General features: G+C 47.5%; 1 protein-coding gene across 2 annotated transcripts in view; it reads left to right on the top strand.

The window, feature by feature from the left end:
• The window catches only part of LOC125926975 (protoheme IX farnesyltransferase, mitochondrial), a 137,793-nt gene that overhangs the window by 93,009 nt on the left and 29,021 nt on the right, over positions 1–15,763 (top strand). For both annotated transcript variants that reach the window (XM_049636922.1, XM_049636924.1), the window contains exon 5: positions 2,819–2,889. In XM_049636922.1, the coding sequence (XP_049492879.1) occupies positions 2,819–2,889 (71 nt within the window). The remainder of the gene's footprint in view (positions 1–2,818; positions 2,890–15,763) is intronic.

Genomic DNA, 15,763 nt, shown 5'->3' with positions numbered 1-15,763 from the left:
CAGCAATAAAAAAGAATGAGCTATTGATACACTGAGCCATATGATGAATCTCAAAATAATTTTGCCTCATGAAAAAAAGTCCAGACAGAAAGTGCGTATTATAAAATTCCATTTACATAAAAGTCTGGAAAATTCAAGTGATCTATAGGGACTCAAGATGTGGTTCACTGGCCGCCTGAGGAAGAGCTATGGGCGGGGGGAGGGGATTACAGTGAGGCATGACAAAACTTGGGAATGATGGATATGTACAGTATCCTGATTGTGGTGATGTCTTCATGACATCTGTTTCCTCCGGCCTCAGAGTTAAAAGCTGTCCAAGTCTCCAACTCCCCGGGGCACTTGGCTATGTTCACAAGACAGTGACAAGTGTGGCACAGGGACAGAAGTCAAGCAAGTGATAAAAGGTTGCAAATAGTGGTGGGGTGAGATGAGGGATGGCCTTCAACCCATGTAACATACAAAGAATTTGGACTTTCAGGGGCACCTGGGTGGCTCAGTCATTTGAGTGTCCGACTCTTGGTTTTGGCTCAGGTCATGATCTCGCGGTCTTATGGGTTCGAGCCCCACATCAGGCTCTGCTCTGGCAACACAGAACCTGCTCGGGATTCTCTCTCTCCGTCTATCTCTGCCCTGCCGTCACTTGTGCTGTCTCTGTCTCTCTCAAAATAAATAAATAAACTTAAAAAAAAAAAGAGTTTGGACTTTCTAAGGCCACCGGAGAATGAGCAGTGAGGCGAACATGAAATCATTCAATCTTTTTGAGCAAGTAGTTTTATTATGATTCCGTACAAGTGTTAATAGTACAGTAAACTGGGAAGGGCAGGTTTGAGAGATATTATGAAGTCTAAATTACCAGGACTTGGCGATGAATATGGTTGGTCAATGAATAGAAGAAATCAAAGCTGATCTAAAGATTTTGATATGAGTTATAATAGAAAAAGTTATGTATTTGATTTAAAAAAAAAACTCTGGAGAAGTACTTGATTTGCATGGAAATGTGTTGAGTTCAGTTTGGAACACATTGCATTTGTGATGATGTTAAAATATCCAAAGGAAAAACACCAACCATCAAGTGACATTACAAAATCAGAACTCAGGACAAGGAAGGGCAGGATTGCACACTTTGTGGTTCTACTTAAAGACAGGAGAGTTGGGGCGCCTGGGTGGCTCACTTAAGTGTCCAACTTCAGCTCAGGTCATGATCTCACAGTTCGTGGGTTCGAGCCCTGGGTCGGGCTCTGTGCCAACAGCTCGGAGCCTGGAGCCTGCTTCGGGTTCTGTGCCTCCCTCTCTCTCTGCCCCTCCCCCACTCGCGCGCGCGCGCTCTCTCTCTCTCTCTCTCTCTCTCTCAAAAATAAACATTAAATAAACTACCCATTATTAAGCACCTTCCAAGCATTATACTGTATGTCAGTATCTTATTAATCCTCGCATTAACCTTGCAAGTTATATATTATTACCCTCATTTTGCAGATGAGAAAACGGGCTTGTAGACAGTGTTACTTAGGCGCTCGTAATTGGCAAAGCGGAAATGTAACCCTCATCTGTAAATGCAAAGCCCGGACCCTTAACCTCTATGCCATCCTGAATTCTTCTGGCAACTTGAGTGTATCATGAAACTTCTGCCTCCGGTGCCTTTCTTTCTGTCTGCTTCCTCCTGCGTCTAGACTGCTCTTTTCTTCCCTCCAATCCCCTTAAAGCATCGCACTCCGGCTGAGTCTTAAGTCTGTCAGAGAGTGCTCGGAAGGCTATTTTCCCTGCCTCCCCAGCTGATTCCGAGCCCATCGTAGACCATCTCTCTTTCGTTGTACTGTACACGTTATTACAATCATCTGTATGCCAGTGTTTCCATTAGAGTAAAGGTTGGCACACCATATTCAGTAAAGGGCCAGAGAGTAAATATTTTAGGTTTTCTGGGCCATCCCATCTCCGTTGCAGCTTCCCGACCCGGCCGCTGTGGCGTGAAAGCAGCCAGAGCAAGGCGTAGACAAACGAGTATGGCTGAGTTATGGTACAACTTCATTTATGGACACTAAAATCTGACTTTCATGTAATTTCCACATGTCACGAAGTATTCTCCTTCTTTGGATTTATTTTTCTAATCGTTAAAAAAAAATAAAAAAAAACAACGAACAAACGGTTCGAATCTTGTGAGCCATTCGGAAGCAGGTGCCGGCTGGAGGTGGCCCATAAGCTAGAGCTTGCTGTCCCCTACACTAGAGTGTGAATTTCTTGGCCACAGGTCTAGTACCTCTTTGTGAGGGTGACGATACCAACGTATTGTCCAAACTGGGATGCTCTGAAAGCGAAAGGGTTGCTGCGAGTGATGCTGGGACCCGCAGGCACAGAGGGGACCTAGGCCAGGCAGAGAGGGGTTGTCACCCTGGTCACAGGGTAGCCTCGTTGGTCGTATACAGCTTCATCTGGGGTCTTAATCGCTTGAGTCGCCCGTGTCCCAGGGTTCATTTATTCTTGGTCGACTCGCAGGCTTTGGGATGTGTGCGAGGTGCTGAAGTCATTTAGAGCACTCATGTTTTACAGCTGCCACAGTGGCTCTGGAAGAAGCAGCTGTATATTTAGTAAGTGGTTTTCAGAGTGGATGAGTGTGGAACCCGTGCATGACCTGGCCAGTGAATTCATACAATTTTATAGCATGTCTCTTCCAGAGAGTTTTCCTCCATCGAGTACCAAGAGTATGGGTTCATGCTAGTAAAAATTAAAATGAAATTTGCTGTGGACAGAATTATAGAACAGAAGCAGAAGACTTGTTTCGCATTATATTTAATGCCTTCTGTCTTTCTTTTCAATCTTTTTGCAGTTTTTTGAGGTGCCATTTGATTCAAACATGAATAGGACAAAGAACAGACCTCTGGTTCGTGGACAGATCAGGTAAACTCACGAATCCAAGACTCTTTCACCGTGTAGAACATCCATTTGCTGGTTTATCCCGAATCGTTTCCCAGTCTTGTGCCTTGAGTTGTGGTGGGCAAATAACACACCCCCAAAGGGACCTACTGGTGTGGACATGCAGGACTTTTCACCTCTACTCAAAGTGTGCCACAGGGCACCTAAAACCGAGCTAAGATTTGCAGTCCCGTTGTTGGGGAAACTCATGCCGTGGATGTCTTTATGAGATCCCCCTTTGAAACGTGGACTTGTTTCACTTGTCCCGGCTGAGGATAAAAACATTCCATTAGCACAAGTGATTTCAGACAAATCCACATAGGGTCTCTGAAGAAAGATCTATCCGAAGCCTTACTTTTGCAGACAAACTGATAATGCTGTCATCTGCCAAGCAAAGGACTGCCTCCATTACTCTTTCTACCAAATTCAATTAAGTAGAACTAAAAGGCATATAAATATTTTAATATCACTAATGGTTAATAATTAAACGTTTTAACTTCCTGGAGTCCTTGAAACTGGCATTGAAAAAAAAAACTTTTTTTTTAAATCCAGTGGATATCATCAGCCAAGAAGAATAAAAAGAGGCAAATGGTTGATAACGACTCTTCTAAATCAGTGAATCCTGCCCTCACATTTCCAGGCAGTGCCCTCATGGAGCTTAAAATGTATTGGGTAACACTTGTGGATCAAACCAATCACACATTTTCAGTAAGACAATAAAGGAAACAAAGCAGGTACGGTCAGAAGTCTATGTAAAAATGATTTTTAATATTAGCTGTTTGTAGCCATTCAGTTCTTAAATGAGTTTAAAATACCATTATATTGCAAAGAGCTATGAAAACCTGTAAGAACAGAAATCTCATATCTATTGATAATTGATTTCTTTTCTTGAAATATAAATCAAGCCATCTGCTGTGTTTTTATTTAAAAAGTGTCAGAAGTACGTTTATTGTTATTTTTTTAATGTTTATTTTTGAGAGAGACAGAGCATGAGCAGGGTAGGGCAGAGGGAGAGGGAGACACAGAATCCGAAGCAGGCTCCAGGCTCTGAGCTGTCAGCACGGAGCCTGATGCGGGGCTCGAACTCACAGACCGTGAGATCATGACCTTAACCGAAGTTGGACACTTAACTGACTTAGCCACCAAGGCTCCCCAGAAGTACTTTAATTTGAAGTTGTTTTATAGGCTTTTAAAGTTTTTAAAATTTATTTTAGGGGGAGGAGAAGGAGCACTCGAGAGCACGAGTGGGGGAGGGGCAGAGAGAGAGAGAGAGAGAGAGAGAGAGAGAGAGAGAGAATCCCAAGCAGGCTTCACACTGTCAGCTCAGAGCCTGATTCAGGGCTCAAACTCACGAACCATGAGATCATGACCTGAGCTGAAATTGAGTTGGACACTTAACCGATTGAGCCGCTCAGGTGCCCCTGAGTGAAGTTGTTTCACAAGAGCAAATGCAAGCTTCGTAACCCATTTCAAAAACTAGAAGCTGCTTGTGCTGCTGGTCAGGTCACATGTAAGTTCTTGCTCCTTTCCTCAGTGAAATCGTACCCTCTAGAACCAAGGCAGATGCGGGACAAGCCCAGTAAGCAGCCATTAGGCATCTGATGGTGATCAGATAGAGGCCTGCCATTCTTCTGGTACCTCCTCTTACTTTGCCCAGTGTGGTCATTGTCTGCACCCAGGAAAGCCAGGCCTTTAAGTGCATCCAGAGTTGGGGGCTTGCTCGTTGGCCTTGGCAATGCCCATCCTTTAAAGGAGACAGGCTGGGGGCGCCTGGGCGGCTCAGTCGGTTAAGCGGCCGACTTCAGCTCAGGTCATGATCTCACGGTCCGTGAGTTCGAGCCCCACGTCGGGCTCTGTGCTGACAGCTCAGAGCCTGGAGCCTCTTTCAGATTCTGTGTCTCCCTCTCTCTGACCCTCCCCCATTCATGCTCTGTCTCTGTCTCAAAAATAAATAAACGTTAAAAAAAATAATTAAAGGAGACAGGCTGTCATCTAGTTATTAGTCTTGCTAAACTTGTAACTTCACCTTTTGTTTTGCAAGATGACCCCGGGTCTCCCTTATGACAATAAACCTTAATTGTTGCCTAAAGTAGCCTCCTAGAGGGCAACCTACAGGGCTGGAAAAAGAGAGTCAAACTTCTGTTATGAGCTAGCGTGTATTTTATTAAATCGGTACAATTGTAGGAGCTGTTCCGAGTCTGCGGCAGAAATCCTGCACTGAGAGTCACGGTTTTGAAACTGCAGACTTTGTATCCTGCCCGGTAGTTTTTATTATAATTTAGTAAATTGTTATCTATGACACATATTTTGTAAGTGGCTGGCTGCGGGGGTATAGTAGAAAGTCTTACGTCTGTCCATTAGTGTTTATTCCAGCTTTGGTGGTTCTGACATTCACAATAGCTATTGGGCATTTAGGCGTAAAGCCCAGCCAGTTTATTTTGAAATTCTTGATTTGGAATTTACTGCTCCATTTGATCGGACTGATGTGCCTTGTTGAATCTGTCCGACGTCGTAGGCACTGCAGTTTGTCATGTGAAGTGTAAGTTCCCGTCGTTACTGACGGGCAGCAGTAAGCACGGTCAGTCTGGGAAGGAAGTCCTTGGACATCTTTGCCACTGACGGCTGTTTCCTCCTTTGTACCTTGCTTGGCTTCTCTCCATCCTGAAGACATACCATGAGCATTTATGGGGTGTGTGTGTGTGTGTCTGTGTGTGTGTGTGTGTGTGTGTGTGGCATTAATTTTTTAAAGTGATTGCAGTTTAGTTTGAAAATTTTTACTGAAGTGAATAAAAGGGTTTTCTAAGAAGTTAAAGGAATACAATTAAGGAAAGAAACATATGCCTGGATTAGTTATTATTTTTCTTTTTTTTTTTTTTTTTTTTTTTTTTTTTTTGAGAAACTGGGAAACACTGTGTGGACCCATCTGTGCATTTATGCACTCGCATGGTGGCCATTCTCTGAACTTTTGGTTTTCTCTTCCAGAAAAATGTGGCTGGGTAGATGGGCACTGAATGCCTTATAGAACTGACACAGATGATAGGGCTTTTTTTTTTTTTTTTTTTTTTTAGTGTTTATTTATTTTGAGAGAAAGAGCAGGGAAGAGGCAGAGAGGGAGGGAGACAGAATCCCAAGCAGGCTCTGCACATCAGGCACAGAGCCCGATGTGGGGCTTGAACCCACGAACTGCAAGATTGTGACCTGCACCGAAATCAAGAGTCGGACACCCAACCGACTGAACCGCCCACGTGCCCCGAAGATCGTGCTTTTTTGGTTGTTTATTCTGTATTCCAGAAAGGATTAGAGGTATCGTGAGACTGTAACTTAATAATAACAGAGAAATGCGTAAAGAAAGTCAGGGTTATGGAACATAAAATCTGTGATAAAACGGCGAGAACAAGGAAAGCTTCTCGAGGTCACCGTAGTTACTGAGGTTGACCTGTAGATTTCATTCTGCATTTCCTGGTGAAATCACAGTCCCATCGTAATGGTAAGCATTGCGTGCAATATTAATATTTAATTCTCCCTACAGCACCATGAGATAGGACACTGTTGAATATGCAGGTGAGAAGACTGAAGATCCAAGTGTTATGAAAAGCGGCAGAACCAAAATTTGGCCTGGCCCATTTGCTTCCCTGCCCCGAGTTCCTAACCGCTACATATAACCGTCTCTAAAATCTCTCTGTCCGTGAGAAGGAAACACCACCCTAGGGAGACCAAACTTCTGCCTCTCCGTTCTTAAAAAAATAAGAAAGGACACTTGGTGACCATATTAGAAGAATGTCCTACATGACTTCCATGGAGGAAACCTATATAGATTTGTAAGGCATCTCCCGGCCGCAAGCCAGAGCAAAAATACCCAAGAACAGCTCCTGCCGAGAACCGCGTAGAGCAAATCTTCTTGAAGCAGGTGGTGAGGAAGAAGCTCGTGGGCAGACGTATTGGCCCAAGGACCTTCTCTAGCACGCCAGCTTGCTCCAGGGATTAAGCTGAGCCCGTGAAAGAGAGGAGAGAAGATGCCAGACTTGTGTGTACATCAGGCGATGCGGGGGATGTGCTCCCGCCACACGATATGATAGGAAAGAGGGGGCGAACGGTCAGGTGGCTCTTGGTCCCGGTTTGCCCAGGACAGTCCTGCTTTACAGCAGAATTATTGATGGTGTTCTGCTCTCACTCTTAATAATGTCCAGGCTGGATGCTAGCCACACCACGTAATTTCTAGAAAGGGCTGGTGGTGATGACTGTAAAGTTTACAGAATTTCCTCCTTTTTAAGTCCATTTCCTACAAATTCCAATTGCTTTTTTTGCCTAGAGAAGAAAACAAAGAGCCCATAAATGGAAAGTATGTCATATCTAAATCAGACTGTAGGTCCACACCATAATTCAGGCCTCTTCAACTAGCTTTTTAAAAATGACACTCGATGTCGGGGCGCCTGGGTGGCTCAGTTGGTTAGGTGTCCGACTCTTGGTTTCGGCTCAAGTCATGATCTCATTTTCGTGGGTTCGAGCCCCACGTCGGGCTCCGTGCTGACAGTGCAAAGCCTGCTTGGGATTCTCTCAATCCCTCCCTCTCTCTCTCCCCCCCTCCCTCCCCCTCCCCCACTTGTGCTGTTTCCATCTCTCAAAATCAATGAACTTAAAAAAAAATGACACTCGATGTCGACGTTTGCTCATAAATTGGAGAAGATGCGTAAGGCCAACTGACTCGTTTGGACGTTTCTGGCAAAAATGGTGTAGTCATGGTTCTGAATGACTGTTGTCAGGAGGGAGTTGGGCTTAGAGCTCCCCTTTGATTCTCCGGCAGAGAGCACGGTGTAGAATCCATGCCACACATCAGGAATGCACACTGAAGGGAGTCTGCTCACTTACGGAGTCGAACCTGCGAGCCCAAAGTCACTTGGCGAAGGTGAATGTCAGAGAAGCTTACCTTCTTATCGGAAAGTCAGATTCGGTGTGATCCAGGTTTTCAGTTGGCGGCTAGAAGAAAGTTCATTAGCAAATTTTAAAAAATCTCCGTAATAGAAAACACCTCAGTCTTCTGATATTCTTTGTCTGGTAACAGAACCGAATGAAAAATGTCACCTGGTGGACTCCAAGCTTGGGCAGGTCACGGAATTAACCTTGCCCCACTGCCCCTTCCCCTCAGGGAGGGATCCTGATTCCAGCCTTGTTCATCTCATGCCGTTGTGGTGCGGGTAACAATGAGGTCAACAGAATCATGCAAATACATGTGCATTGTTGGGGAGAAGGTTTAAAACTCTAGAAAAACGAGTAGTTACTTGTAGAACTTCCACCTGTTTTCAAATTTTGCTTTACAATACAAATATTTCAGTACTTACAGGCAATGACAAAAAAGAAATTCAGAGGGGCGCCCGGGCGGCTCAGTCAGTTACATATCTGACCGTTGAATTCAGCTCAGGTCGTGATCTCACAGTTTGGGGGATGGAGCCCTGCATCAGGCTCTGCGCTGGCTGCACAGAGCCTGCTTGGGATTCTCTCTCTCTCTCTCTCTCTCTCTCTCTCTCTCTCTGCCCCTCCCCCCACTGCTCACTCGCTCACTCTCTCTCTCTCTCAAAATAAACTTAAAAAAACTTTTACATTAGTTTCTAGGGATAGGGAGAAGGAAGCAAAACACTTGGAAAATAAGACAGCAGAGAGTGGATGTTACGTGTTTCCATTATCAGGGTCACGTGGGTAGGACCACCCTGTGGCATGTCACGGAATCCTTCCTTCCTCCTGCTGCCCTCAGGACACGTTGATGGGGAATGTTGTCCCTGTAGAGGACTGTGCTGGTTGCCAGGGTTGCTAACAGGTGGGTGACATGCTCTCCGTTCTCTTACGGTCACGTTGAGGGGACGGCAGCTCACACGTGTAAGGACACTGAGTGCTACCAGGGGTACGGTCTACACATGTAATGCTGAGTGCACCTGCCAGCCGGGTACCGCGCGGGACCCCAAGGTGCAGCGGGGAACACCGCGGGAGGGACATTGCTGGGTGATGCGGGAGCACAAAGAGGAGAACCTGATCCAGACCGCAGAGCTCCAGGGTGACTCAAGGGGGGCGCGAGGACGTCCGGGGTGACTTAGCAGAGGCGCGAGGACGTCCGGGGTGACTTGGGGGACCCCGAGGTGAGAACCAGAGGATGAGGAGGAGCTAAGCCAGCCTGTCCTTTTCCAAGTTCTTTCCGTTCCTTCCCCCTCCGACCACTCCTTTGTTGGTGGCCACTGACCTCTTTATCCCGTCTGCCATCTACAGACACCGCCCTCTGCCCTGTCTGTACCTCCAGCCCAGACCGCTCTTCTGAGCCAAGGCCTTTGAAAATCTCTTTTGGGGTCCTCTGTGGGTATCTCCGATTGCTTAAGTATATATCCCAGCGCACGGCTCCCCCCCTCCCACATGGCTTTTTGTTAACCAAGGTTCCGAAGTCAGGTGCCTGTAAGTCACTCTAGACTCCCTGTCTGGTCCCCCTCATCCGGTTGTGGAATAGACCGTGTCTGTCCAGCCCCCTAAGTCACCCTGGAATGTGCCCTCTCACCCCCCGCTCTGGTGTCAGAGCACCCCCAGTTTGCCTGGGTTCTTAGAACCACGCCCCAGCTGCTCTCCCTGCCCGTTCGCCAGCCCTCTTTCCGTCTGTCTTCCCCAGGCTTTCCTTACATGATCACATTGGTCTCTGGCTTCAAACCTTTGGGGAGAGTCTTCTAAATATATTTAAGAAGAAATACTTGCTTTCCGTGCTTTACTATGTCTTACATGTAAGGCCTTTGAGGATCTGATCCTTCCTGGTCCTTCCAGCCTCCTCCTCTGACTGTGCGCATCTTTCTTCTTCTTCTCCTTCGTCTCCTTCTCTTCTTCCTCCTCCTGCTCCCTCTCCTAATGTTTATTTATTTTCAGAGAGAGAGAGAGAGAGAGAGAGAGAGAGAGAGAGAGAGAACAAGCGGGGGAGGGGCAGAGAGAGGGAGAGAGAGAATCCCAGGCATACTCCACATTGTCAGCACGGAGCCTGACGCCAGGCTCAAACTCACAACTGAGATCGTGACCTGAGCCGAAACCAGGAGTCGGACGCTTAACTGACTGAGCCACCCGGGCGCCCCTCTGCTCACCTTTTCTCATTTATCCCTTGGTGTTGAGACCGGATGGGCCCGCTGGTGTTTTCACCGAAGCACCATGCTCCCTCTTGTCCCACTGGGTGTGCTTCCCTAGTCCGCTCATTGCCTGGGCAGGTTTTGTGCCAAGCACTCCTTCCTCTGGAAGGGGCAGCTACGCCCGTAGTCCAGTGGGGCGGGTGGGGTTAGGTGTTTGTCCTGGGGCTCGCCCTCTTCTTCGTTTATGCCCCTGTCCTAGCCCCACACAGCCCTCTGCAAACCCTTTCCTTGGGCCCCTTGCTCCATTACGTTGTGTATTCTTCTGGGACAAAGATGGAGTCTGCCCTCTGTTTATCTCCAGTCCCCAAGATCGTTTATAGAGAGCAGTTTCCTCAGTGCCTAACGTGTGCTCGGCACTATTTTTAATGCCACGCCCCGGCAGGGAACGAAGCAGACAGCCATCCCTGATGTCACGGAGCATGCGCTCCGGCCATCACATCCGGCAGACCGCTGATGCTTCATGAGGGATGCGTGGACGGACAGAGGGACAGATGTTAGAGAAGCGGAAATGACCTCCCAAGGGGAGGAAGGACAGAAGCGAAGACTCTGAGACGGGTACACGGCGCAGTGTCAAGGGGATGAGGAAGCCATCGGGACAGGCAGAGGAGTGCAAAATATGTGTTTAAGGATAAAAATAAATGACTTGGCCAGACTCAGAGGGAAGGATTTGAAGGAGCAAAGTAAGGAAGCAGAGCCAGGAAGGAGGCCGAGAAAACGTGCCTGCCCCACCGTTGTGACACGGCTGTGCTGTAGGGATTGGACCGTGGTCTGTGTCGTTTGGGGAGCTCTTAAGCAGCTCAGGACAAGAAAAAGAAATAACAGGCCTGTGTATTGGGAAAGAAGAAATGAATTCTTTATTCACAGACCGTGTGATAGTTTGCCTGGAAAACTCAAACAAACCTACAAAAAAGCTACTAGAACCAGTAAGTGGATATAGCAGGGGCACAAGATACAAGGTCAGGATGCAGAATGCAACTGCAGGAAGTGAGGCAAAGAATTCTTAGAGAAAACACACAAAAGCAACAAAACAAAAAAGTACAAAAAGCACGAACCATAAGTGAAGTCATAGGTAAGTTAGACTTCACCGAAATAAAAATCGCTGCTCTCCCAGAAACACTTCGGAAAACGACTGGACAGGCCAAAGAGTGGGAGAAAATATTTGCAAAGCATGGAACTCACGAAGGACTTGTGGCCAGAGTACATACAAAATCCCTAAAGCCCGGTGACAAGAAAATAGCTCAACCAAAAAATGGACAAAACGTTTTTATAGTTTTTTTTTTTTTTACGTTTGTTTATTTTTGAGACAGAGAGAGACAGAGCACGAATGGGGGAGGGTCAGAGAGAGGGAGACACAGAATCTGAAACAGGCTCCAGGCTCTGAGCTGTCAGCACAGAGCCCGACGCGGGGGTCGAACTCACGGACCGCGAGATCGTGACCTGAGCCGAAGTCGGCCACTTAACCGACTGAGCCACCCAGGCGCCCCTGGACAAAACGTTTTTAAACAGACATTCCACTAAAGAAGAAGTCTGCATATCAAATAAACACACAAAACGGTTTTCATTATTATCACCAGTTCACTGGGGGAAATGCAAATTAAAGCCACAGTGGGACATCACTGCACACCTATTAAAACAGTTAACATTTATTTTTTTTAATAGGAAATTTATCATCAAATTGGTTTCCATACAACACTCAGTGCTCATCCCAACAGGTGCCCTCTCAATGCCCATCACCCACTTTCCCCTCTCCCCCATCCCCCATCAACCCTCAGTTTGTTCTCAGTATTTAAGAGTCTCTTATGGTTTCCCTCCTTCCCTCTCTGTAATTTTCCCCCCTTCCCATCCCCCATGGTCTTCTGTTAAGTTTCTCAGGATCCACATAAGAGTGAAAACATATGGTATCTGTCTTTCTCTGTGTGACTTATTTCACTTAGCATCACACTCTCCAGTTCCATCCACGTTGCTACAAAAAGGCCATATTTCATTCTTTCTCATTGCCACGTAGTACTCCATTGTGTATATAAACCACAATTTCTTTATCCATTTGTCAGTTGATGGACGTTTAAGCTCTTTCCATAATTTGGCTATTGTTGAAAGCACCGCTATAAACATTGGGGTACGAGTGCCCCTATGCATCAGCACTCCTGTATCCCTTGGGGAAATTCCTAGCAGTGCTATTGCTGGGTCATAGGGTAGATCTATTTTTAGTTTTTTGAGGAACCTCCACTCTGTTTTCCAGAGCGGCTGCAGAACAGTTAACATTTCTAAAGCAGTAATACCAAGTGCTGGCAAGGATGTGGAGTGGCCTGAAAACAAAGTGATGCCGTTACTTTTGCGAAAACAGTTTAGCAGATTCCTATGAAGTCACACAAGACTTACCATATCTATAACCCCAGTCCCATTTGTGTCTGGAAATGTATGTCCATACAAAGATCTGTACATGAATACTTATAAGTTTAATTGATTATTACTGAAAGCAACCTAAATGTCCTTCAGCTGGTGAGTATATACACATAAAATGACATGGGCACATTTCAGAAGCATTGTAAGTGAGAGCAGACAGACCCAAAAGGTTACATACTGTGCCACCCCGTGTAGGTGACATTTTGGAAAGCCAAAACTCTGGGGACAGAAACCAGACCAATGGCTACTAGAAATCGGGGGTGAAGGAAAGGGAATGGAGTACAGAGGAGCATGAAGGAACTTTGTGAGGTGACAGAAATATTCTATATCATTTTTTGTTTTGAGAGAGTCAGTGGGGGAGAGGGACAGAGGGATGGAAAGAGAGAGAGGATCTTAAGCAGGCTCCACACTCACCCGAGAGCCCGACGCGGGGCTTGATCTCATATCCGTGAGATCGTGACCTGAGCCGAAATCGAGTCAGACACTTAACCAAGTGAGCCACCCGGACGCCCCAGAAATAGTCTATATCTTGATCATGGTGGCGCTTACACCCTTGTGTATCTTTGTCGGAGCTCGGAACTCACTGTCCTCTCAAAATGTGTGAATTTCACTGTGTGCACGACTAGTGGGTTTTCAGGGCGCTTGGTTTTCCCTGGGACCATGCTGACGTAGCCTGCAGAGCATGAGCGTTTGGGGTCGGTCTGCCTGGACTCAGAATCCAGCTGCTGCTTCTGCTCTCCCAGGCGGGAGCGTGTTAGGAGACGGCTGTGTCCTCTTCTCTTAAGCTGGGGCGCTTACCTCTTGGGCGTAGGTGAGGCTGCGACCCTTCTGCTACAGCAGTGAATGACAGTGCGGTCCTCACTGTGGTGGCTCCTACTTTTTTCAGCAGCCCCGGGCCGAGCGTCTCCGGGTGTTAGGCTCCAGCTCAGCGCTGGAATACGGCTGACGTGACCCAGCTCCGGCCCTCCTTACTGTCCTGTCGGGAGGTACAGAGTAAACCAGTGAGCCAAATAAAGTTTCAGAGGTCCCTCTCGATGGCCGTCAGTTGTCCAGAGAAAACAAGGAACCGGATAATATAGAGCCAACTGGCAGAGACCGCTTGAGGGGGAGGTACAGAGACACCTGAGGAGGTGGGGTATGTGCTGAGCCCCGGAGGTTGAGGATGCAGGGAAGGGGGGCAGCGTGGGCAGAGGGAACAGCAGGTGCAGAGCCCGGGCGGTCAGGGTGTGCCCGACCCAGTGAAGAGCACGGGGGCCGCAGTGGCCAGAAGGAGCAGAGTGGGAGGAGATGAGGTCACGAGGGCACCGCAGTGACAAGTCTGGCTCAGAGGCGGTGTGCAGCGGGAAGCCAGACGTGAGTCGTAAGCGTGGGGTCGCTGTGGTCACACTGATGTTTGTGAGGGAAGTCTTCAGAATGTACCATGGCGTCACGGGAGCGAGCAGAGGCCTGGGACCAGTCCAGGGTGAGCTGACGATGGCTTAGACCAGGGCGGTCACGGTCGGGGGGGCAACCCAGAATGCACACTGGCCACCACCGCCCACAAGGTCACTTAAATTGTGTCCGCTTTTCAAAGCCTTTGCCGCTTCCTGTGGGTCACGGATCTCCCGCAGAAAAACCCCGCCGATCCCTGCCACCCTGCCTTTGCGCCTCCCGTTCCTTTCCACCTGTCTTCTCGAGTTTTCTCGAGACCTCCCTTAAGGAAGGTCTCCGCCATCTACACGTATCTGCACCTTTCTTACACTCCGCAGCTCTTCGTACGGGTAGCACGTAATTCGTCAGGAGCACGCAGTGTAGCAAAGCAGTCGTCAGCCCCGCCCCTCCCAAGAAGCAGCAGCCCCACTGTCCAGCAGAGCGCCCCCAACCGTCGCGGCAAAGACACGTGACTGTGCAGTCCGGTTGCCAGCGCTGGACATCGAGACACAGCGGAGTGGACCCTGCCGGCAGACAGACCCCTTTAGGACCCCCCGTCTCTCCACCGGAGTCCTAAAGGCGGAATGGCACGAACGCCCAGCCATCCAGATACAGACTTTCCCCTCGTTCCCTCTTTTGATTTACCTCGGGGATTTTTTGTGGATGTGGTCCTTATTTCCCAGAACTGTACATGCCTAACCTTGCGTGCACTTTATGGATCACTGCAGGGGATTTCAAAGGATAATTTTGAGTCTGATGTATTTTCACCTCAGGGATGAGCTACATAAAGTAAACAAACTCCAACTGCACTCTGTTTCAAGACAGTAAACGTGCAGATTGATTTCCAGCCTCCGTGCCGCTCGCCTTGCTGTTTAGCGGGCGGCCGCTGCAGCTTTGTCTGTATTGTTTCCCGTGATGGAGAAAGTGACATTGACTGTGTTTAATAAACAAGGAGTAGTAAGATAATTGTTTTCGAAATAGCCAGTTACAGGATAAACATCCCCTTTACATTTCAGGCAACAGAAATTTTGTGCAATTTTGTTGAGAATCAAAGACAAAAATCCTTACAACTAAAATGCCATTTAGTGAGAATAAAAATCTACAAAATTACATTATTAGTTATTTCAGTTTCCCAAGGAGAATACAGATGACAGTACTTCTGAGTACCTCTTTGTTGCCTACATAAAATGACAATTCGGTAAATCTAAGGCATCACTTACCATTAAAGGAAGACAGTCTTTCATATCAACTCTCAGAGAAATCCTGCTTTTCCTGTTTTCCTCACCAGTGGAAAGAAAGATGACTTTTTTTTTTTTTTTTTTAATACTAAGATGACCTTTAAATTCGTCCTGGCTCTCGAAGGCACCCAAGAAGTGATGATGCTGATGGTTGGAGTGAGCTGTGACCATACAATAATTGCAGGTGGTGAATAGAAACATCCTATCGTAGCTTCTGTTTACCAAATGGAAGCACTTGACCCCACGGCTTTCTGCTTTTTATTTTAGCCCCGGGGCCTTCATGGTAGAATTATTTATCAGCGCCTTTAATGGCTTGGGGGAGCCACTTGATGAATTTGAGCCCATTGTACCTCACATCACCTAGGAAGCATCCCAGATGCACGTGGGCTAAACTCAAGAGTCCTGGCGCATTTGGCCAAAGAGCTCTGGACAGCTACGTTTGCACCCGAAGATGTCTGCAGACAATGGCTCCGGAGGGTCCGAATGGCGCTATCGTGACCTCCGGCGCTGGCGCCTCGCCAGAGTTTGTCCCTGTTAACTCGGAGCCAGACCCGATGCCTCTGTTCCCCTGAGGCTGCGTGTCAGCACAGCTATGTCACAGCCCGAGGGACCCACAGCTCTGGTAATCTGGCTCCACGAGTCGGTGAGGAACTTGTCACAGGCAGAATG

This window comes from Panthera uncia, chromosome E1 (genome assembly GCF_023721935.1).
Source record: "Panthera uncia isolate 11264 chromosome E1, Puncia_PCG_1.0, whole genome shotgun sequence".
Classification (NCBI taxonomy): domain Eukaryota; kingdom Metazoa; phylum Chordata; class Mammalia; order Carnivora; family Felidae; genus Panthera; species Panthera uncia.
The sequence above is the reverse complement of the archived record's forward strand: the minus strand, read 5'-3'. Positions and strand labels throughout refer to the sequence as shown.